Source organism: Mastigoproctus giganteus, chromosome 11, assembly GCF_048544385.1.
Source record: "Mastigoproctus giganteus isolate SK-2022 chromosome 11, ASM4854438v1, whole genome shotgun sequence".
Classification (NCBI taxonomy): Eukaryota; Metazoa; Arthropoda; class Arachnida; order Uropygi; family Thelyphonidae; genus Mastigoproctus; species Mastigoproctus giganteus.
In genome coordinates, this window is record NC_143585.1 from 102,160,711 (window position 1) to 102,185,403 (window position 24,693).

General features: G+C 38.2%; 1 protein-coding gene across 1 annotated transcript in view; it reads left to right on the forward strand.

Moving 5' to 3' along the window:
* Positions 1–922: 922 nt before the first annotated feature.
* LOC150078306 (uncharacterized) overlaps positions 923–24,693 on the forward strand; it is a 159,387-nt gene continuing 135,616 nt past the window's right edge. Inside the window, exons 1-2 of the mRNA XM_090384833.1 lie at positions 923–1,181; positions 21,680–21,782. Coding sequence (XP_090240959.1) covers positions 1,167–1,181; positions 21,680–21,782 — 118 coding nt within the window. The 5' untranslated portion in view covers positions 923–1,166. The remainder of the gene's footprint in view (positions 1,182–21,679; positions 21,783–24,693) is intronic.

The window sequence follows — 24,693 nt, forward strand, 5'->3', positions numbered from 1 at the left end:
CGTCTTGGGGAGACATTCACGCCGTTAACTTCCCTCTTCCCCAAGAGTGTGCTAACAGAATAATAATTCTGTAAAAGTGTTTTCATGTTCCAGTTTGTGTGTATGTTATGAGGCTGAAAACACCAAGTAACTTACTAGGAATGCCCTATATGATACATCTTAAATCTGCTGACTATGGCTTCTAATTATTATTATTATTATTATTATTATTATTAATAGACATATGGTGCAAGGAAGCCTGAGGCTTATGCTGCACCAGCCAAAAAAAAAAAAAAAAAAAAAAAAATTTCCCTATTACCCTGAGAGAGAGAGAGAGAAGTAGAAAGGAATCACCAAGAAAGAGAAGAATGATGATATCCAGCTCAGGACCCTGGGTGTGCCAAGCCCATACTCACCAGATGTGAGCCCCTGGGGTTCATGAACAGGACTTTGGAAATTTCGCCTGTTGTCCACGGGAATCGTCCCATAAGTCTCCAAGCGAGTGGGAAATGGAGAGGTCGTGCCAATTAGTTTTCATGTAGTGCTCGCTTAACATTATTAGTACCAACATGTACACCAGTATCACCTTTTGTGCCCTTAAAAGGTGATAATTTTTCTCTAATATCGCTAATTTTTTCCCCTCGTCGAAATACTCTGGTCCTGTTCCACCATCTTTATAGTATTATATACAACCTCTCCAATATACATTATTTTAATTCATGGCACGTCTTATAATTAATTACATTTTAGAATTCACCAAATCGTGATTTCTAAAATGCAATTGGTAAATCTGGAACTTACCGTATTTGTTTTGCGTAATGTTTTTTGACGTAGCATTGCTATATTTGAAATGAAAGGTGACGTTGCTATTTTCTTAATTAAAGGGGGATGAACTGAAATATTTTATATTTTTTTATTTGTATTCGACCTGGTGGTGAATTGGAAAATTACGTTAAGGTGCAAATGTTGATTTTGACGGTTATGATCGTCTGTTTAACATCAGGACAATCATGATTTAGCGTTTCGGCCCCAAAATTTCCATAGAAATTAAAAATATTTGCTCATTATATTATTATTTTAACTTTAGGCTTCTCCAATACTATCATTCAGATTTCGTATTTGGTGAGAGCAGTAAATGCTTTCAAGTACACACGTCATATCGTTAAATAACCAACAACGTTTGTTTAATGAAAATGAGCTCAGTGAGTATTTTATTCAGAAACAATTTTTTAAGGTTAATAAATAATGATGTTTTATATTCACTGTGTAATATACTAGCTTTCTCTCATATCTAAGGATAAGCATTTTGTTTTTTTGTTTTTTAATTTGTAGGAATATATACCAGCTTTCTGTCAGAGGATTTCATTTTTTTATTTAGTGTTTCTTAAACTATGAATGAATAATTGAAAAAATATATGTAGTTGTGCCAATTTCTGTCTTCAATTTTCCGTACTTCTGTCGAGATCACATACAGTAGCTACGTAGATTCAGCAAAACAGTGAAAATTTAAGTAAATTATTACTTTGTTACATGTAGTCAGCATTTTTAGTTCCCTCGGCGGCTATACTAAGTTATAATCACATTAGCTGGTAATTCAGAATAGATTGAAAATTCATGTGGTGTAAGCTTCTTTGATTAGAGACGAATCTATATATTTATATATTTTAATTATAGATAAAAATATATTTAATTATAGATAATATACCCGCACAAAAATCGTAGAGTATTTAGACTAACTGATATCTCTTTAGGCAGTGGAAAGGGGGGCAGGGAGAAATCGATCAACTATTAATGTATTTTTGCCCAACCATTTTCCCCGCGTATAAAGGAAAAGATTTTCCCAACCAAGTAATTTTTTTGTTAATATCAACATTTAAATAGTCATAGCATTTATTGTTTATTAAAATGTTAGGAAATAAAAATGCTTGGTTGATAAAACAGAGTACGTTTATTATAAACAATTCCATCATATATAATAATATGATAAAAATACACAAAACAGCAACAAAAATTAAGTTTTATCTCTTTTTTAGCAACTATCCAGATTCATTGTATGAGACTGACTTTTTAATATCATTTTATTAAGGCCCTGTATTATCCATAGCGTGGCATCTGACCTGACGTTTTTCATTTTCTGTTATTATAGATTTTTTTTTTTTATTGAAAATAAAATGAAATCCTCTCAAGTACCTTTTCCCATAAATTTTATATATATATATATATATATGAATGCTGCAGTGTTTTCTGTTTTTGTTTCATATAATAGAGCTATGAAAAATACAATTCATCTAGAAACTAATTTGCTCTGTTTGGCACAAATATATTACCCATGTGAATATAGGTAATACATCTGCACCAGTAGTATTTTATAATTTAAATCTTCATACCTATCGTGTATTTTTCTGAAAGTTGCTATATCCCACCCTACATATAAGGATGGTAAACAAAAATTAAGGGAATTATTATTATTAGCTATATGGTACAAGGAAGCCTGAGGCTTATGCTGCACCAGCCAAAAAACATTTCCCGAGTTACCCTGAAAGAGAGAGAGTCAAAAATTAGAAGGGAATCTCCAAGAAAGAGAAGAATGATAATATCTAGCTCAAGACCCTGGTTGTGCCAAGCCCATACTCACCAGATGTTATTATTGTTTGGTTTTTAGGAGCATTAGCAACTAAGGCCATATTGCTCCGGGATATGCGGTGGTCATTCCCTGACCTTTCCGCATCCTCCGTATTTGGTGGTGACGGGCTCAAACCCCGGTCTAATTAAGAAGCGTTTGCTACGCACTGCTGCTCATTCCCACCTGGCTACGAAAGCGCTTTCACCAGATGTGAGCCCCTGGAATGGTGGAGAGGAGAGGTATAGGCAGAAAATGAGTGAAAAAATGCTGTACAAGAACTTTCAAACAAAAATTATATGGGTTAGATTAAATGTAATATGTAAATCAGAGTTAATAATATCATAGTGCCTAATATAATTTGGAAATGATGCTCTGTGACATATCCATGGATTAATTTTGAGTTAACCATTCTTTTACACTTTGATAAAACAGAGATAATTTATTAATTAAATTATCTCTTGCTTTTGACCTAAACTTATTTCAGAACCCTCGCCAGATCCCAATAACTAATTCCTAGATATTTCCTAATAATTCCCAAATACATTATTTGGAAAATCCTAATAATTCCTAAATACAGGGCTATAGCCCTATATTTAGGAATTAGATCAAAGCGCTTAATGAATAAAATAACTTTGTATTATCCACATAGTAAAGGAGTGGTTCATTTAAAGATTAATCCTATAATAATATGCCATTTTTCAGCAACATAGCTGAAATTAATTTATTATAAAAAAATAACTATTGGAAAAAAAGTGCCACAAACTCAAACAAATGTTAAAAAGCTATGAGAAATGCAGAGACATTGAGAATAAAATTCAGATTTATTGAATGTAATTAAGTGTTATAAAGAAAGTTTTATGAATATAATTCTGTCATGCTCTATATGGACATAAGTCCCTGCACCTTAAAAAAAAAAAAAAAAAAAAAACCACATCAAATGCAATTTCGTTAAGTAATAAAAATAGCAATACATTGAAGTATGCATCAACCAAAAAAATTTCAAACATACCGCACACCAGTTGCAAAACTACCACACCATACATCTGGTCCACCAATGCACAATGTATGAGGGGGAGAGACAGTTGGTTTTTAGGGTCCGAGTCTAATGAAGGACCCTTATAATGTCACTCGGTTGTCTGTCTGTCCATCCATCTGTCACAGCATTGTATCTCTGGAACCACTCAACCTATTGACTTGAAATTTTACATGAGCTTGTACATCATGTGGGCCAACATAACACCATAGTGATGGTTGTTGACAAAGATTTGTCTGAGAAATGGGGGGTTAAATGTGGGAGGAACAAAAATGTTGTTGACAACCTATAGCTTATTATACACTGTTGGAAAGAGCTCAACGAGTTCTTTCCAACAGTATATAATATAAAGAGCTCAAAAATATTTTAAAATATTTTTAAAGTTAAAAATGGCAGTGCCAGATAGGAAAATGTGAGTAATTTTTGTGTCCCTCCCCTCTATTTCTGTCGCTAATGGAGCTAAAAATTTAAAATCACATTAGCTATGCATTGTATTCAATTATGGGCAACACTAAAAAAATAATTTTTAAAAATTTGATTAGCTATGCATTATTCGATGCTCATCAAGGGAAAACTATTGCGATTGAAATCTATCATTTACTTTTTGTGTTAAAATTAAAAAAACAATTTTTTATTGCACTTTGATAGCATGCTTCTTTGTACTAAGTAACTCTCCTTTTGGTGACAAAAAGATTGCTAAATAGTTAGTTAACAATTCTATAAAGGTCATTATAAATTTTGCGACAAGAAGTATTTTTTAACAATTTTCATAGCTGGAGTTGTCCCGGCAAGGAAGTACCTAGAGAGCCAGTGTTGAGGCAGCGGTGGTGGGGAGGCACCTGCGCAGAGCCTTGCGCAATCCTCACCTGCCAGTCGCTTCTCCCTCAAGACTTTAATCGCTTCTCCAGAAGTCAGTCACTTCTCCCACCCATGTCATTCACAACTGGAAAGACTCAGACAATGTTTTCATTAGTTCTTCAGTTTTAGGCCAAGTCGGTGTACTAGAAACCTTTTTCAGTTACCATAAAGCTCTCTATTTGAGATACTACACTAACAACCATTCTTGACTACAGACCCTTCGTCCTTAGTGCCCGGCTCTCAGTAGTTGACCAATTTATTAAATGTTGTTAACCAAGCATTTAAAATAAGGGCCTGTTTGTGAGCCCAGAATTTGTAGTTTTGTTACTGACACACACACACACACACTGTCATAATATAATGGAAATCTGAAATATAGAAGAATGTTAATTTGATAAAACATTCATTTGGCAGTTCATATTTCCCAATTTTTAACTTGGTGTCTGAAATACACCTTTTTTTTTTTTAAATTTTTGGAATGAAATGAAATCCTGGTGTCTGACGGGCCACTTTTTTTTTTTTTTTTTTTTTAATTTTTAAAATTAAATTAAATCCTATATTTTTTGTTACCAGTATTTGAAGAACTTGTGGTGGGCTGGTCACTTGCACAGTAGCAGAACCTTTCAGGATTTATTGAATGAAACTTTCTACACCAGCATGTTAGAAAGACAACAAGGGTAAGCAGAACTCTTGATCTGATTATCAGCAGTGCATTAATAATCTGCAAATAAAAGAACCACTAGGTGGCAGTGATCACAGCATACTGATGTGGGATATACAGGGTGTTTCAGTTAAACGTTTCAGAACTTCTAAGAGGGGTAGGGTACATCCTGACAACTCGAAATCATATAGCAATGTGGGGTCGGAAATGCTTTCCTGAAGTGGTGTTGTACACAGAAGCACCATAAAGAAAAGAGACCGTAAGTGAGAAATCGTTTTAATAATACATGAAAAGAAGCAAAAGGTACATGGATTAAAGTAAGTGTTCGAAGTTTCTTCCACGGGCTACAATGCATGCCTCACATCTCCGACGCATGGACATCCGAACATTCTGGAATACTCCAGGCGAATTTCGAATTTCTTGAACAAGAACGCCAAGTTAGTAGGATGGATGATTACACGAACGCAGAGTTAGCCGATATGCATTTGGCGTACGGGGCTGCAAATTGTAGTGGGCCAGCCGCACAGCGTTTGTACGCGGAACAATATCCGACGAGGCGTATTCCCAGTCATAATTTCTTTGCAAGACTGCATCAGAGGTTAGCTGACAGAGGTTCATTTGAAAGAGCTGACAGGGACAGGGTAAGAACAGCACGGACTCCAGCCGTCGAACAGAATGTGCTGCAGCATGTACAGGGGAATCCAAGAACGAGTACACGAAGTCTAGCAAACGCAGTCGGGGTTTCCCATTGCAGCGTCTGGAGGATTCTCCGAGAACAAGACATGCATCCGTTTCACGTGCAGCGTGTCCAGACACAGCAACCGGAGGATTATGCACCTCGTATTGCTTTTGCACAGTGGTACCTTGGAAAATGTGCTACAAATCCCTTTTTGCCTGCTGAAGTGTTGTTTTCCGATGAGGCATCCTTCACAAGGGAAGGAATTTTCAACACGCATAACGACCATATCTGGGCGGTCGAGAACCCGCATGCAATATGACGTCGTGCAGCACAGATTCGATTTTCGGTCAATGTATGGGCCAGTATTATGGGAGATCACCTCATTGGACCTTACCTGTTACCGTGTCGTCTAACCGGACCTATCTACTTGATCTTTCTGCAGCAAGTATTGCCACAACTTTTGAGAGATGAACAGATTTCTGCATCGACGCAACAGACAATGTGGTTCCAACACGATGGAGCCCCTGCCCATTATAGCGGAGATGTTCGTAACTACCTGGATGTCACATTTGGTCAACAGTGGATCGGACGTGGTGGTCCCGTGCGTTGGCCTGCTCGGTCACCCGACCTATCATGTCTTGATTTTTATTTCTGGGGTCATATGAAATCGCTAGTTTATGACACCCCTGTTGACAATGCTGAGGAGCTGGTTGCAAGAATCGCAGTAGCTGCCGAAGAAATTCGAAATTCGCCTGGAGTATTCCAGAATGTTCGGATGTCCATGCGTCGGAGATGTGAGGCGTGCATTGTAGCCCGTGGAAGAAACTTCGAACACTTACTTTAATCCATGTACCTTTTGCTTCTTTTCATGTATTATTAAAACGATTTCTCACTTACGGTCTCTTTTCTTCATGGTGCTTCTGTGTACAACACCGCTTCAGGAAAGCATTTCCGACCCCACATTGCTATATGATTTCGAGTTGTCAGGATGTACCCTACCCCTCTTAGAAGTTCTGAAACGTTTAACTGAAACACCCTGTATGTAAAGATTAGCTATTGTCAAGGGTAAGGAACAGGGATTTTGCTTTTGTAAAGGTGACTACAGTGGTCTTAGTTTTTAAATTCGTTTCACGAGTTCAATTGATAATGTTGCAACCGCAAATTCTAAATGGGAAGCATTCAGGGAAGTAATTGTAGAAGCTACAAAGCTTTTCATATCAAAATATGCTGTTCAGGGTTTCTACCTAAGCAGATTACTGATGAGATTAGTGACAGAAGAAAATTGTATGGGTTGATTAAAATTATCAGGCAACACAAAAACATACAGCAAGTACAAACTAGTCTGTAATGAAGTTACAAACATGGTTAGGTGGGCTAAGGCAGCTTATGAGAAGCCTTTGGCAGTAATATGAACAACTAACTCAGCAACATTGTGATTAATGCCCATAAAAATTCCCCACATAATCGACGGGATTCGAACTCAGGTCTTTTACACCTAGTGCGGGGAAGACTGCGATTCTGCCAACTGTGCTACCCACAAGGGACTATCTTTTGTATAAATATATATATATATTTTTTTTTGATAAATCTATCTGGTATATATCTTAATATAATTATTTTATTGTATTCTTCCCCATAATATATAAAAAAAAAAAAAACCAAACTAGGTACCTGTGAGGTACCAGGTGGGCAGGAGCAGTAGTGCGTAGCACATGCTTCTTGATTAGACCGAGGTTCGAGCCTGTGACCACCAAATCCGGAGGATGCGGAAGGTCAGGGAATGACCACTGCATATCCCCAGCCCGGATAAAGGGTGAGGGTTGGTGTCTGGAAGGACATCCGACCATAAAAATTTCATGCCAAAACAATAAAAAAAAAAAAAAAAAAAAAAACGCTGACCCCATATATAATGGTAAAAAGCGAGGACAAATAAGAAAAATGAACAAAAATAGGAAACAGTTCTTTGTTTGTGTGTTGTCATTTTTTTCTTTTAATCTCAGAAATATAGAAAACTGTTCAAACTTCTTGTTTGGGCCTTGAAAAATTGCCATATCATACAATCTTTTTTGAACTTTTATTAACAGTTTCCTTTTTCCGAAAAGTTTCTGTGCTGACTTAACCTTAAAATCAAGGAAAGAGCATTTCTAAAAAAATTAAGGAAACTGCTTAGTATGACCAAATCTGATTTCCCATCAATACACACACAAGTCAAAGAACTTGAATATTCTTCAGAAAGGTCTATTTTCATTAATTGTGTAGTGTTCTTTTTCATAATATGCAAAGACAATAGTATATTTAGTATATTTCTAAGAAAATAGTATACTTTGATATATGTTATTAACAAGATTTAGTATACAAACAGATATAAAGCATATAAAGGTGTACATTCTAAAATAAACTGGTGGCCACCTTAAATGTTAAAGCTAAACATATTTAAATAAAACATGCTTGATCATTCAAGTATCACTGCTTGGATTAATAGAGTAACTAAAGAAAGGCATTGACAATCTTCTTTGTTAAAACTCTAGTCCACTGGTCTTTGTATTTGATATGAATCTGTTTTGGCAATTTCTTTTAATTTAAAAAATTAACATCCTCTACTACATATGAATTCCTCCTTAAATGCCAGATAACTGGCATCCAGTTGAGATGATTTTAACAGAATTAATTATCCCTGGCCTATTTTACTTCATCTGATGAAGAAAATGAATGGGAATTTATATCAAATTTAGGAATTACTTGGATTACAAATTCATTCACAAATAATTGAGAAGAGTGGAAGATATACATGTCTAAGCTGAGCAGTTTCTTTGTTCCTGCATTTACCAGTTGCATGTATAAAAATACACTGAAATAATTCCATGTGATTTTTCCTTTTCATTTACAAAAAAGCTACAACATTAATTATCATTCCAAAACTTTTTTATTCTAAAAATCCACTCTATATCCTAACTGTAGTATGTATATTACAGTATTATACACATGGAATGCAGAAGACACAACACTGTTTAAACATTTGCAGGTAAAATTTAATAATAAAAGAAGCATTGTTAAAATTTGATTAAACAGCAAAATTGATAAAAAAAAAAAAAAAAAAAGACATGAAAAATATGTTTTAGATATTACTAATAATGCTAATAAATATACTTAATGCAGAGTTTAAGTAGATAATAAATTTACAGTTCTCTCTGATAGAATTCACAAAATATGAAAATGATAAAAGTTCCATTTCTCAAGATGGAAATTTCATATGGAAACAGTTCTTGTAAATATGCTTGTTTTACATACATATTTTATGTTAACACTAGATGGAAGGGAATGAATCACATTGATCCACTAGATGTGAATGGAATAACTACTGATGATCCTATTCTGGTTGCTGATAAACTGAATAAATATTTTGCATCTATATTTATGCATGAAGTGTTTATGAATCGGCATACCAGAGATATACCAACTTAACTGGGAGCGGGATAATATTTTGATAACAGAGGAAAGTACAAGAGAAATTGTTGAATTTGAAAGTAAATAAGGCATCTTGGGCTGTGAAATCTATACAGTTAAAATAAGCAGAATCTCTGGATTCAGGGTAGGGAGAAGTGGGATCAAAGGAAGAAGTAATTGTAGACCTGTAAGCTTAATGTCTATTCCAGAGAAAATAACAGTCTCTGATTAAAGAAGTAATTCAGGATCATCTTAATAGGAACACAATTATATGGCATTCGCAGTACAGATTCATTGGAGGAATATCTTGTCTGACCAATCTGATTGACTACCATGACATAGTAACAAAGGAACTGGATGCAAAAAATAATTTCTGTATTGTATATTTAGATCTCAGCAAAGCTTTTGTTACCATTCCATGAATAGCCACCATACAGATTGAAGCAGTGTGGCATTAGGATTACTGGCTAAAGGGGTTATTGAGTGGCAGAAGACAGATGGTAGTTATAAATAGGCATTGCTCTTCTTGGACTAATGTTATTAGTTGAGTCCCTCATGGTTCAGTGCGTGGTCCTATATTGTTTTCAATATTTATTAATTATATTGATTAAGACAGTTTAATATTCAAGTTTTCAGATAATACAAAGGTTGGCAAGATGGCTAATGATGAAAATCAGAATATGATGCTGCAAAAAGATGCAGAAAAATTAACCACATGGGCTGAGAAGCAGAAATTAAGGTATTAACTTTTAAAAATACAAGATATTGTATAGGAAGCAGTAATACCAGAATAGTTTACCAGTTGGGTGGTACTGCACTTAAGGAAAGAAAACGACCTTTCTGAACAGTGTAGACAGGCTAGGATAGCTGAGGTTTGTGAGTGATATATACAGAAATTTTATAAGCAGGGACCCAAGGTGATTGGCTTGTATACGGCATTGGTTAAGCTACATCTTGAGTACTGCATACAAGTCTGAAGCCTCATTTTAGGATATCAAATCTGTTTAAAGAGGTGTAGAAAAGAGCAACAAGATTACTCATGGACACAAAAGGCTACTTTTATCATTAAAAACTTCAGTTCTGCAAATTGCTACATCTGGAAACTAGGTACCTGTGAGGTGACATGATTGAAGTGTTTCAGGCCTTAAATAGATTGAGTAAATTAAATGTGGATGAATCCTAACTCTTACTCAGATAAAATACAAAAGGGGACATAAATTTAAATTGAAAAAGGATGGTTATAGGATAAGTGTGTGAAGATTTGCTTTCAGTCAGCCATCTGGTATTGTGGGGGTGGGTAGTTAGTAAATTTATAAATAAATTTAGAAAAGAATTTGGAAAATTATTAGAGGAGTTGGAGGGATGAGATGGGTAGAGTTTTTTTTTTTTTTTGGTTGATCTATATAAATTTACTTTGTATCATTTTCTAATACTAATTCAGTCATTCTCTCAATTATATAATATTTTTCAGTTTCACTTTGAATTATCTCAGTTAAAGGAGGTTACCTGTTTGTTTAACATCTGACAGACACCTTGTGGCAAACTACCCATCTCTACAATCTACAACACCAGATGGAATTCGAGCCCGTCACCACCGAATGCGGAAAGGTCGGAGAATGACCACCGCATATTCCCAGAGCAATATGGCCTTAGTTGCTAATGCTCCTAAAAAAACCAAACAACAACCAGATGGAAGTTTATTCCAGTGATTGTCCAGGGTAGGGTAGATGTGTGTAAAGGCACATCTATCCTGCAACCATCCTACCTCAGTTTCAATTTATGCCCCCTCATGTATTGTAGTTTGAGCAAGAGAGAAAGAATTCCATTAGTGCTGAGCTTACTCAACCCCTTCAATTATATCTGCTCACATTTTTCTAGTCTCCAGGCAGGTTCCTAGTCTGAAGCCTTTCCTGGAAGGGAATACCTTTGTTCCCCTTACTAATCTCGTTGCACTTCTCTGCACATGTTACAACAGATCCACATCCTTCCTAAAATTAGGCCTCCAGACTTGTATGCAGTACTCAAGATGTGGACTGACCATTGCCTTATACAAAGGGGTAATTTTCTTATCCTTACTGAAAAAATTCCTGTATATCATTGACAAAATCCCATGAGCTAACCTGGCAGCTTGTCTGCCCTGCTCAGAGAACTTCATATCTAACTGCTTAATTACAGCCAGGATTTTCTTATTCTCCACCCCTGAATGTGGTATCACATAGTTGGTACATTAATCTGGGATTACTACTTCCCATATGAAGTACCTTGCATTTGTCAATATTAAACTTCAATTGCCACTTCTCAGCCCATCTGCATAATTTGTCTAGATCTTATTGCAGTAGCATATCCTTACTATGATTAACCACCTTGCCAACCTTTATAATTTATTCAGGAATTCCTACAAACTGATGGCAGAATGAACCGGGAGGCCTGTCTTGTTGAATGGCATATGCAGTTTAAAGTTAAACAAAATTTATTGTCAAAAGCATAAATGAGAAGAATTACATTGTTTCAGTTTTTAAAGTGCACATTATAACTAGAATTTTCTAGTACAGTAGACTTTTAGAATAATGACACCTTTGGGGATTCGAGGTACTGTAACTGCACATAAAATACATAAACACCTTGATGATCCAGTGTTATTTTCTGCCATTAATACTCTCCTACTTATGCCCCATTCTATTTTCTTTATTGTATTAGTCTGCGTGAGTAGCACATTGGTATCATCACCACCCTCCCCACACCAGATGGAAAAGGCCTGGGTTTGAATTCCTTCGATGATGCAAGAAACTTTTATGGGTTTTATTCACTCCGTGGCTGAGTTAGTCAGTCTCAGGCATAGATAGCAAGATTTTTCATCCAACAAAACAAGCAAATCAACCAGTGAACACACGCAATTTACAGACACGATACACTTGGGTATATGATTCAACTTTCTGAATGACCATAGTGTAATAGTTTGGATAATATCAAGTTTGTAGCTAAGCTTTAAGGTTGTTCTTTCTTTCTTCTGTGTATGAGGTGTATTAACTTTAAGAGGCCATAATGAGGGTTTTTTAATTTAAAATAAATGTAAACAGCAGTATAATCCATGATATTTGTACAGAATTCACTTTCAAAATGGAAAACGTAAAAAAATACAGTAATCACGTGACGCCATTTTCTTTTTTCGGCACTGCAAGACATCTGCACTGTATGTAAACATCCATCTCAATGTGCGGTTAGCTCGAATGTTCCATTATTTGGGGTGCTGTTATTTCTATAGGCTACTATATTTAGCATTATTAAACTTGATGGTACATTAATAATGCTCATACTATAATGGATTTCTTTTTATATGTTTGCACTTGTAGTAACATGCTTTAATTGTATTGCTTAGTGCCAGCAACTTGACCTTTTACCTGTATAGATCACAAACCTTTTTTTTTTTGAAAGGGAAAGGGTAGCAGGCACAATCATAAAACACACACTTTAAAAAAGAAACATAGTGATGCACTGATTAATAGCAGCAATGAGATAATACAAACTATCTATACACATGCTTACCATCTCCCAATTAAAAGAAATGATATCTCTACTCAAGTGACCTGTCTCATTACATTCATGTGTGGGATACTTCTATGCCACCTAGAAATATGTTGACAGACACTATTTCCCCTCGACGTGGGCACCTGTACGTGGTGAGGGGACCTCCCAGTGACGCTGCTGGACTTCCAGACTAGCATCACTGGGATCCAACTCCCACAGCCCAGGTTCCAGGCTTACATCAATGGAATCCGGCGTGTTTGCCGTGCACTGCGACCCGTGGAAATTCGGAAAGGGGGATCCTGGTGGTTGAGGGGCCCAGCTTCAATACACCACTTTGGCCCCTGCTTCGACAACACGGGTGGTCCTGGAAGGCCTGGCTAGGATCAATTGGCTAGTAGGCTCGCCTGCGAGGGTCAACCGTGTCAATGCCACGCCCCTACCCTCATGGTCCGAGGGACAGGATTCAGGCTGGCAGCGGTGCGGGTATAGTGTCTGGGTAGGCCTGGCGTCCCACTCCCGAGCGCATTTATTGCATGCCGGGTAGTGGGCGTCCCTTTGGGCTCCGTGGTGGGTGGGGAGCCCGGGCACTGAACCATATAAAAAACTTCATGAATCCTGATAAACTTACTTCTTCAGGGGCCCCAACCCGGTCCCTATCAGAAAACATTGACACAGATAGAGATAGCAGTATTGCTAAAAAGAGGCAGCGAACCGAAGTAACATCAGGGCCAGTCCCACGGTTCTTAATCATGCATTCTACCAATGAGACACCGATTGGTAAAATGTCACCCTTCTTTATTCAAAAAGGGTTAGATGGGTTAGCAGGGTCACCCAAATCAGTTAAGAGGCTCCGTTCTGGAGACCTCTTAATTGAAACCAAAACTGACAGGCAATCAGAACATCTACTCCGAACAACATCAATCGGAGGAATCCCTATAACAGTGACACCACACAGAACACTCAATTCATCGAGAGGTGTCATTTCGGAGTGGGACCTTCTCGACGTAACCGAGGAGGAAATCTGCTCCGAATTAAAACCACAGGGAGTCATTGCCGTCAAGAGAATTACTGCGCGAAGGGATGGGAAACTTGTTAAAACCTGGAGTGTTATCCTGACTTTTAACTCTCCTAAACCTCCTGACGAGATTAAAGCTGGATATATCAACTGTTCAGTGCGTCCATACGTTCCGAACCCTTTACGGTGTTTTAAATGCCAGAAGTATGGACATTCTCAAATGGCCTGCCGTGGAGTCCTTGCATGCGCTCGATGCGGTGCAAAGGACCACGAAACAACAGCATGTTCATCCGCAAAACCCACCTGTATTAACTGTGAAGGCGAACACCCGGCCTATTCACGAGCATGCCAGAGGTGGAAAGAAGAAAAAGAAATTCAACGGCTGAAGGCAGAGCTAAATATATCATACCAGGAGGCAAGGAAATCGGTCAAACCCCTGAATATCAACAAACCTACCTATGCCCAGAAGGTAGCAGGGAGATGTTCCGTCGGAACTCAGACGGACATGACCATTCCTCCAAAGGAGTCTTTCACTCCCATCGCGCGGTATCTCTTAAGCTCTCAAAAACCTGCACAAAAGGACCAATCAGCTGCCACTCCTATATCGGTACCTCCTAATGCTCCACAAGTTCCAAAGGTAATTATGAAAGAAAAGAATAAGAAAGGGGAAGTCCCCCCTAGTACCCAAGAAAAGATGGATGTCAAGCAGAAGGAGGTACCTGAAGATTCAGTCTTGGAACTCTTTGCGGAGGAGGAAATGGACACGGGACAGCGTCCATTCTTCCCCAAAAAAGATAAATCCAAGACTGATAAAAGTAAGCCCTCAGCACCTCGGAAGCCGCCTGATGGACCCACCAAGCCAAAATAATGGCTAAATTCCTACAATGGAATTGTCGTGGATTCCGGCGAAATATTGATGACATCAAGGCCCTCCTGCAAAAGCACGAGCCAGTTTGCTTTTGCTTGCAGGAGACATATCTAAAGGCAAATGATGATCCCACCATGCATAACATCACAGTTTTTCGAAAGGATAGAATTGCAGATGGCTCTGTACATGGGGGAGTGGCTATCCTTGTGGGTAACCAGACCCCAGCGCAGCCCTTGCTAATTAAAACCAGCATAGAGGCTGTTGCAATTCGCCTTTCAGTGGGATTTTTAATAACTGTGTGCTCCATCTATGTGCCACCTGGGACTGACATCACCCAGGCAGACCTTGATGATCTTCTAACGCAGCTGCCCCCCTTTTCTTACTTCTCGGGGATTTTAACAGACATAACACCCTGTGGGGTAGTGCTAACATCAACGGAAGGGGACGAGTCATAGAGCATATGCTAAATGACAATGACCTTTCCCTTCTAAATACTGGAACAAACACCTTCTTCCACATGCCTACCCGTACTTTTTCTGCCATTGATCTCTCTATCTGCTCCCCTTCTCTACTACCTTCACTCACTTGGGAAGTGGAGGAGAATCCATACGGAAGCGATCACTTCCCCGTGATAACCTTGTTACACAGTGGGAGACCATGTCTTCCTTTTAGGTTACCACGGTGGAAGATAGATCAGGCTGACTGGACTGCCTTCCAACGTCAGGCAAATTTTGATCTTAGCACAGTCAGTCAAGAGCCTATCAATGATGCAGTTAAGTACATCACAGAAAATATTGTCCAAGCAGCTGCGAATGCTGTTCCAAAAACATCTGCCCGGTTTCCACCATTTCCTAAACCTTGGTGGAATTCACAATGCACAGCAGCAAAAAAGGCTCAAAACAAAGCGTGGGGGATATTCCGCCGATATCCTACCACGACCAACCTTATAGCCTTTAAACGTGCACGAGCCAAAGCACGATATATCCGCCGTCAGAGTCAAAAGGAATCGTGGATCCGTTTTACATCATCTGTTAACCAGTCTACCAACTCTAAGGTAGTCTGGGATAAAATCCGGAAAATGAAGGGAAAATATACATCCCACCCTTCTTCAATCCTAGATTATAATGGATGCGCTATTGCAGATCCAACTGCAATAGCTAATTCTCTTGGGGAAACATTCTCTAACATCTCTGCAACATCTTCGTATTCCCCAGAGTTCCTGGTCGTGAAATATAAAATCGAAAAACAGGCACTTAGCTTTAAATCTAAGAACATTTATCCCTACAATGGGGATTTCTCTATTCAGGAACTGGAAAGAGCCCTCGCTCTTTCCAAAGCAAGTGCCGTTGGACCAGATAGCATCCATTATGAAATGATTAAACATCTCTCACCAAAATCTATGGATTGTCTGCTCCTTCTGTATAACAGAATCTTTACTGAAGGGCAGTTTCCGGACTCCTGGCGAAAGGCAATCGTTCTTGCCTTCCCTAAGCCAGGAAAGGATCCAAAAGTCACCACCAATTATCGTCCTATTGCTCTGACTAGCTGTCTGTGCAAAATCCTGGAGAGAATGGTTAATTCTCGTTTAATTTGGTATCTAGAATCAAATGACCTTCTCTCCAACATCCAGTGCGGCTTCCGAAGGAACCGGTCCACTTTGGACCATCTTATTAGATTGGAAGCATCCATCCGGGATGCTTTCCTAAAACGCGAAAACTTGGTGTCGGTGTCCTTTGACATGGAAAAAGCGTATGACACAACTTGGAGATTTGGCATTTTAAAAGATTTACATAGCCTAGGCCTTAGAGGGCATCTTCCCCTTTTTATTCAAACATTTTTAGCCAATTGTTTGTTCCAAGTTCGTGTGGGATCCTCACTCTCTCGCTCCTTTAGCCAAGAGGAGGGAGTACCACAAGGATCAGTATTAAGTGTCACGCTTTTTGCCATAAAAATAAATTCCATCACAGAACAACTTCCTCCAACTGTAAACAGTGCCCTCTATGTTGATGACTTTAGCATTTTTTTGTCAGTCATGCAACATGAGGGTTATTGAAAGACAACTGCAGAAAGCCATCGATAGTCTGAATTCCTGGGCACTTGCTAATGGATTCAGGTTCTCGCCGGAGAAGACCGTTTGCGTACACTTTTGTCACAAGCGTAATCTTCATCCTGAACCTGAATTAAGGCTCGGACAAAATGCTATTCCAGTAGCAGCGAACACAAAATTCTTGGGACTCATATTCGATAAAAAACTCACGTTTTTGGATCATATTCGTCAACTCCGCACAAAGTGCACAAGAGCCCTTAATATGCTCCGCTCGCTCTCCTCTTTATCTTGGGGTGCAGACCGATGCACCCTGCTACGGCTTTATCGTGCACTTGTGCGATCCAAATTAGATTATGGGTCCCAAGTATATAGTTCAGCCAGAGACAGTGCCCTTCGATGGCTGGACCCTGTCCATCATCAGGCTCTACGTATCGCTACTGGAGCATTTCGAACATCCCCTGTCCAGAGCTTATACGTCGAAGCAAACGAACCACCGTTATCGCTTCGTCGTAAGCAGTTGTCTTTAAAGTACGCCTTAAAACTGAAATCCCTGCCAGACCATCCTACGTGGCCATTCGTTTTTGAGCCACGATGGGAAAATCTGTACAACACCCGTAAGACTGCCAATCTTCCTTTTGGTATTCGTCTCCAAGAGCTACTCAAAGAACTTAATATGAAGGTAGACAAGGTTGCCCAAACACCAAAGCAACCCTTTCCACCCTGGTATGCTCATTTCCCGGCATGTGACTTGTCCCTTAGAAATTGGGGAAAGTCGGACACTCCATCATCGGTCTACCTGCAGCTTTATTCAGCACACCGAGCTGAACATTCCGACTTCGCGCCAGTCTACACAGACGGTTCGAAGTCGGAATCATACGTGGGATCTGCTGCTGTCTTTACAGACAGCACTACATCGGAGCAGATTCCCTCTGAATGCAGTATCTTTACTGCAGAGCTGCATGCCATAGAGTTAGCCTTGGATCACATTAGTGAATGCCAATACCAACGGTTCATTTTATATTCCGACGCTCTCAGTGTGTTACAGGCTTTAATATCTGTGAGGTATAATCCTCATCCAGTTCTGTCTAGCATTCAGCAGAAGATTCACGTTCTCCATGAACGCGAATATGACATCCGCTTCTGCTGGATTCCGAGCCACATTGGGATTAGGGGAAATGATTTGGCTGACGCCGCAGCCAAATCAGCAATTCCCAATAATAACTGCTGCCTGTTAGTCCCCTATACAGACTACAGGCAAATAGTACAGCAAAAGTTACATTCCCAATGGCAGGATTCGTTGAATAGGCAGACTGCGAATAAATTACATCATATAAAGCCTGTAATTGAACCGTGGCAGTCTAGTCTGCGCAGGATTCGTAAGGAGGAAGTTGTTCTAGCTCGTCTCCGCATAGGACACGGTCATCTTACACATTCTTTTTTGCTGAGGGCAGATGATTGTCCTATGTGCGAGAACTGTGGCACAGTTTTATCCATGAGACACATTTTAATTGATTGTCCAGATTTTAGAAATATCCGTCTTACCGCTTTTAATCATCTGACTGAGCCGTATACACTCAGTCAGATTTTATCCGACAATGACAATGTGTCAGCTGTTTTTAGCTTTTTAAAATCAATAAATATTTTTAATCGAATATAAAATATACACTTTTCCTTTATATATTTATTATACCTTTGGACATAGTGACCTAACTAATTAGGTCACTGAAAGTTTAAACTTTTTTATAAATGACATGGTCTTGGCGCATTATAGCCTTAGTAGCTAATGCGCCAATAAAACCAAACCAACAACAACAGACACTATTCAGGACCCTGCTATATGATATAGGTACTATGCTGCCTACCTACATTAGCATTAGTAGAGGCATATGATGCAAGAAAGCAAGTTTATGCAGCATCAGCCAAAAAAAAAAAAAAAAAAACCACTCCCATTTCATTCCTCCGTTTGTTCCAAATACCTGTCCAGCTCAGCCTTAAATTTATTTAGGCTATGGTTATTTGGTTTTTTTTTTTTTTTTTTAAGAGCATTAGCAACTAAGGCCATATTGCTCCGAGATATGCGGTGGTCATTCCCTGACTTTTCCGCATCCTCCGTATTTGGTGGTGACAGGCTCGAACCCCGGTCTAATCAAGAAGCGTGTGCTACGCACTGCTGCTCCTTCCCACCTGGCTACGGAGGCGCCGTTTTAGGCTATGAACTTCCACAACAAGGGATGGAAGCCTGTACCACCAACCAACTACCCGCTGGCTAAAGGCAAATTTCTGCACATCTGTCCTACATCTGTATTTCTTCAATTTGGATTTATGCCCTCTCAGGTGATTATTCTGAGTAAGAGGAAGAATCCCATTGGCATTGAGCATGCTCAAACCATTCAAGGCTTTATACACCTCTATCAGATCACCTTGCCGGTGCCTAGTTTCCAGACACTTTAATTTGCAAAACTTAAGCCTTTCTTCATAAGAGCAACACTTTGTTCCATTCACTAATCTTGTTGCGCTTCTCTGTACTTGTTCCAGCAGCTCTATATCCTTCTTGAAATAAGGCCTCCAGACCTGTATACAGTACTCAAGGTGTGGCCTGACCATTGCCTTATACAAGGGAATAATCACCTCCTTATCGCTGCTAGAAAAATTCCTGTATATCATTGACAAGACACCATGAGCTACTCTTGCAGCCTGTCTGCACTGCTCAGAAAACTTCATATCTGCCTGCACAATTATCTCCAGGTCCTTTTCATTCTCTACCACTGTCAGTGTAGTACCACAGAGTTGATACTTGGTTATTTGTTGTTTGGTTTTTTTTTAAGGAGCATTAGCAACTAAGGCCATATTGCTCCAGGGATATGCGGTGGTCATTCCCTGACCTTTCCGCATACTCCGTCTTTGGTGGTCACAGGCTCAAACCCCGGTCTAATCAAGAAGCGTGTGCTACGCACTGCTGCTCCTGGCTACGGAGGCGCCAGAGTTGATACGTTGCTGTGGGGTTACTGTTTCCCATATGTAGTACTTTACATTTGTCAATGTTAAACTTCATTTGCCACCTCTCAGCCCATCTGCTCAACCTTTCCAGATCCTGTTGCAGCAGCATAGCGTCAGTAGTGTCTTAACAACCCTGCCAACCTTTGTATCGTCTGCAAACTTGGACATTAAGCTTGATATACCTTCATCAATATCATTTATAAATACAGAATTTTCTTAACTAATAGCATAATCCCTCCTCCCTTCCTATCCTTTCTGTAAACATTGTACTCCCCAAATTCCAGTTCTGCATTCCTTATATCTGTGTGACACCACGTCTCTGATATCCCAACAATATCTGCCTTTAATGTTTTGAGCAATACCTCAAATTCATCAAATTTATTTTCCAAACTCCTAGCATTGGTGTACATGCAAGTATACAGAAAGGATACTTGTGTACACATGCACGTGTTCCTATTCTTAGCTACCCTAACACAACCCATGTGTTTACTTGTACCACAATGACTCCCAGCAGTCTCTGAAATACCCTGCATCTTGTTTTCCAGGCTGCTGCTCATTCCAATAGAAGCAGTGCAAGAATCACTTTCACCTCTGCCAGTAGCTACTGTTAATCTATTAGTCCTTGTATCCCCCCCAAGCTAGCAGTTTTCCGACCCACCTATCACTGCCTCGATAGCATCTGCAAATATTCTTGCACCCTTTCTATTTAAGTGTATCCCATCCCTGTAGAAGCAGTCTCTCCTGTTAACAAGTACAGACCTACTGGAGTGTCCTCTTCCAGTATTACTAGACTTAGCCTATTTCTTCTCTTTCACTTGAGAAAATATATTTAATGTTATCATAATAGCTGTTATGACAATTTAATGTTATTATAACAATCCTATTAGTGCAGAGGTTAATGGAACACTTATTTTATTCCTCAGAATAATTAAAAACAATCAGCCTTCTGCTAAAATTCACTGTCTTAAATTAGCCACCACATTTTTAAAAAAATATATTTTACCTTCAAGGATGTTATATGTTCTGCCACTAGCTGCTGAATATTCATTCTTCTACTTTTAAATGCTAAATTTATTTTGTGATCACTTATTGTAATAACCAGAATTCTGAAATCAAAAACTTTTATATGCATTTTAGATATTAATGATTGTTACATTTATTTCCCTCGTCTTTTTCTCAATAAAGGATTAATTCAGAAAAGAATATGAAGTATCGTACAAGATTTGAAACAAAATGTTTACTATTTCAAGTTCCAACTACCAGAATTTTTACTTGATCAATTGTTATTTAATACAGGCTCTCCTTGATTTACATTAAAATTATTTAAATACAGAATATAAGTGATTAAGTTAAACCACCACTAAACACTTTTACTTTATTTGATAAAGGCTGCTTATGGCAGCTAAAAGACTTATTTATTTCTGGTGTTTTTAGTTTTATTATGTATATTAGACCGAGGTTTGAGCCCATCACCACCAAATACGGAGGATGCAGAAAGGTCAGGGGATGACCACTGCATATTCCCGGAGCAATATGGTCTTAGTTGCTAATGCTCCTAAAAACCAAATAAAAAACAAACAATCATGTATATGTTTAGCACATTTAATAAGTGTATTTGAATTTCTTTTATTCATTTATATTCTATTTAATTTCATGAGTTTTAACTGTAAATATTTTTAATCTTTTATTTTATAATTAACTTTATTTTGAATTTGTTAATGCCTGTAAGAAGTTATATGTACTCAATTCCCGACCTCGGAGGGTTCTTTAACCATCTAAGTATGTATTGAGATAATATATTGCAATATGCAACTTCACATGGTAATAGTATTTTTTCTATTAAATTCCCCCCTTCCCAGTTGATGATTAAAATAAATTGAATACATTTGATTGGAGTTTTTTGTGTTTATATAGCACATGATATGATAAAGGTATTTTTCACTTCTACAGTTATCAACTAGGAGACAGAGAAGAACTAGGGCAACAGTTATACATCATACAGCAAATCATGATGAACAGGAAACTCCAGTGGTAGACTTGTGTACACCTTCAGGTAATCCAAATTAAAAAAAAAAAAAAAAACTTTATAAGAAAACTACATTTTCAAGATCAATATTTTTGAAATAATTAAATGTGAATAATTTAACCACATGAACTGTTGTTATCAAGTGAATTTTATTATTTAAAAAGTATTACATTAAATAAATTAAGCTTCCACACATAGAACAATTTAATAATTGGTGACATTTCTGGATTCCATATTGAATCCTGTCATCACTTCTAAGAATTGAGATAGTAATGACAACAAAATTACAGAAAGTTAGTTTTGAATGTGGAGAATTGCATACAGATCAGAAGAGAAGGATGCAGCATTACGTATCTGTAGATCCATTCTGTGAGTTGATCAGTGAGATTATTTATTGCTTTCCTTCCATGAGTTGCTCCCCTTTTTTAAAGAAAATTGTAAATATAATGAAACTGAAATTATTAATGCTACATTGTTGATCCTCTTGAAGATTCTTGGAAGAAAGGCAGATATTTATTAAGTTCCCCTCTCCTATTAATCCCATTAACCCTTCTGTGAGTTGCAATAGTAAGCGATCTTTAATCGCTTACTATTGCATTTGATATGAGGTGTGGCAATAAAGTTCCCTGAACTGGTGCCATAAAAAGAACACAAATTTGAAGGACCTTAAAAATGGTTTTATTTTTATTCCAAGACTTACTCAATGAATGCTCTTATACACCATTCTAAAAGTTTCTGAAAAGTCAATGAAGACGTCCAAAGAGATAATGTTCAGTAGTTACATTTTTTTTATGATCCCAGCATCCTGAAATCTCTTTTCTTTGAGGACAATTTTCACCTTGGGAAAGAGGAAGAGGTCGAGTGGTGCTAGATTAGGAGAATAGGGTGGATGATTGATCTGTACAGTGCCATGTTTCATCAGAAATGTCTTTACAATAAGTGCAGAATGGGTGGGGAATTGTCATGTAACAAGAACCAGCTGCCTTTCTCTCAAAATAGCTGCCTTGCCCAGTAAATGCAGTTTAATAGTCTTTGAAGTACCTATGTGTAGCATGAATGCAGCATTATCTCTCTCACCTTCAGGTATGAATTCATTGTGAATCATACTCAGTTTGTCAAAAACATGACTAGCATCGTCTTGATCCCAGACTTCTGTAAACAAAACTTTTTGAGCCTTGTTGGCCAACCGGGCTAGCCAGGTGGGTAAAGTGTCTGTCTGGCAACCCAAAGGTTGCGGGTTCGAATCCCGCCTCGGGCTTGGATTAGAGTAAAATGCAAAAACTTTGGGAGGTGCATTATGGATACAGAAGCCGATGCGCCCAAAACTAACAAACAAAAAAGCTTTGTTGATGATTTTGAAGTCCATTGCATGCTCTGATGCTTCATCTCAGTTGTACTGAAACAGCCAATATTTATCTCTAGTGAAAATAGTCAAGGAAATTAGGATTGTCTTAACAAGTCTGGATGCAATCTTCACATGATGACACTCTTTGTTGCTTCTGCTCATCTGTGTGGCACAGATTTTGCACAAACCTTCCTTTTCCTTAAACCTTTATGCAGAATTTGACGAATTGTTTCCTTATTCATATTCAACTCTTCAGCCATCATTCTGAAGGCCAAATGACAAGAGATTGTCATTTGGCCTTCAGAATGATGAAACTTTCCTGAACTTTTGCAACTCTCATTTTTGAGAGATTGACAGATGCCCACTTCTTGGGTCATCTCAAGCCTCCTCGCAAGGAGGCTTGAGCCAAGAGAGATTATGAGAAATCTTTGGCTAAGAATGTGAAGGAAAGTAGCAAAGAATTCCTTGCATTTGTTAACACTAAGAACAGAGGGGGTGAACCATGTAGGTCCACTAGATATGAATGGTATAACTGGTGGTAATCCTGTTCGGATTGCTGACAAATAATAAATATTTTTCTTCTACATTCGTGTCTGAAGAAGTGTTTAGAGACAGGGTACCAGAAGTATAACAAGTTATAACTAGGAACAAAATGATTTTGTAATAACTGAGAAGAAAGTGGGAGAGAGATTGTTGAAGCTAAAAGTAAATAAGGCACCTGGTGTTGATGAAACCTATTTAATTACATTAAAATAAGTATACAAACCTTGGGCCATAATTATGAGACTATCCTTTGATTCTAAAGAGCTCCATACAAATTGGAGTTGTTCAATTGTCTCTCCTATTCATATTGGGAGGATTACAAGGTAAAGTGAATTATCACAGACCTATAAGCATGGCTTCTGTTCCAATGAAAAATAATAGTCAGTAGTTAAAGAAGTATTGCAGGTCACACGACAAGAACAGCTATACAGAAATCACATGGATTCATTAAGAGAAGATCTTGTGCAACCAACCTGATTAACTACTTTAATGTAGTAATAAAGGTACTGGATGGATAAAATAATTTTAATGCCATAGACTTAGATTGCAGTAAAGCTTTTGACACTTCCACATGAAATACTGCAGTACAATTAGAGCAATGTAGATTGGGATCAAGTTATCACTATGACTAATGGGATGGTTGATTGGCAGAGAAGACACAGGTTGGTTATAAATGGGCACTGCTTTTCTTGGACTGATGTTATTAATGGAGTCTCTCAGGTTTCAATGCTAGGTCCCTTACTGTGTTTAATACTTATTAACAATATTTGTGATGGCATATAAAATTTAATATCTAAGTTTGAAGATTATACAAAGGTTAGCAGGGTGGTTAATGACAGGAATGAAGGTATACAACTGCAGGAAGATCTAGAAGGGGCAATTGAAACCTCAATTTCCCCTTCTAGATCTTTAAATAATGAAGAAACAGCAGACATCGGTTTATTATTATCAGCAAAGCAACTTCCACATATGTTTTTCTCAGGCGCCTCCGTAGCCAGGTGGGAAGGAGCAGCAGCAGCAGTGCATAGCACACGCTTCTTGATTAGACCG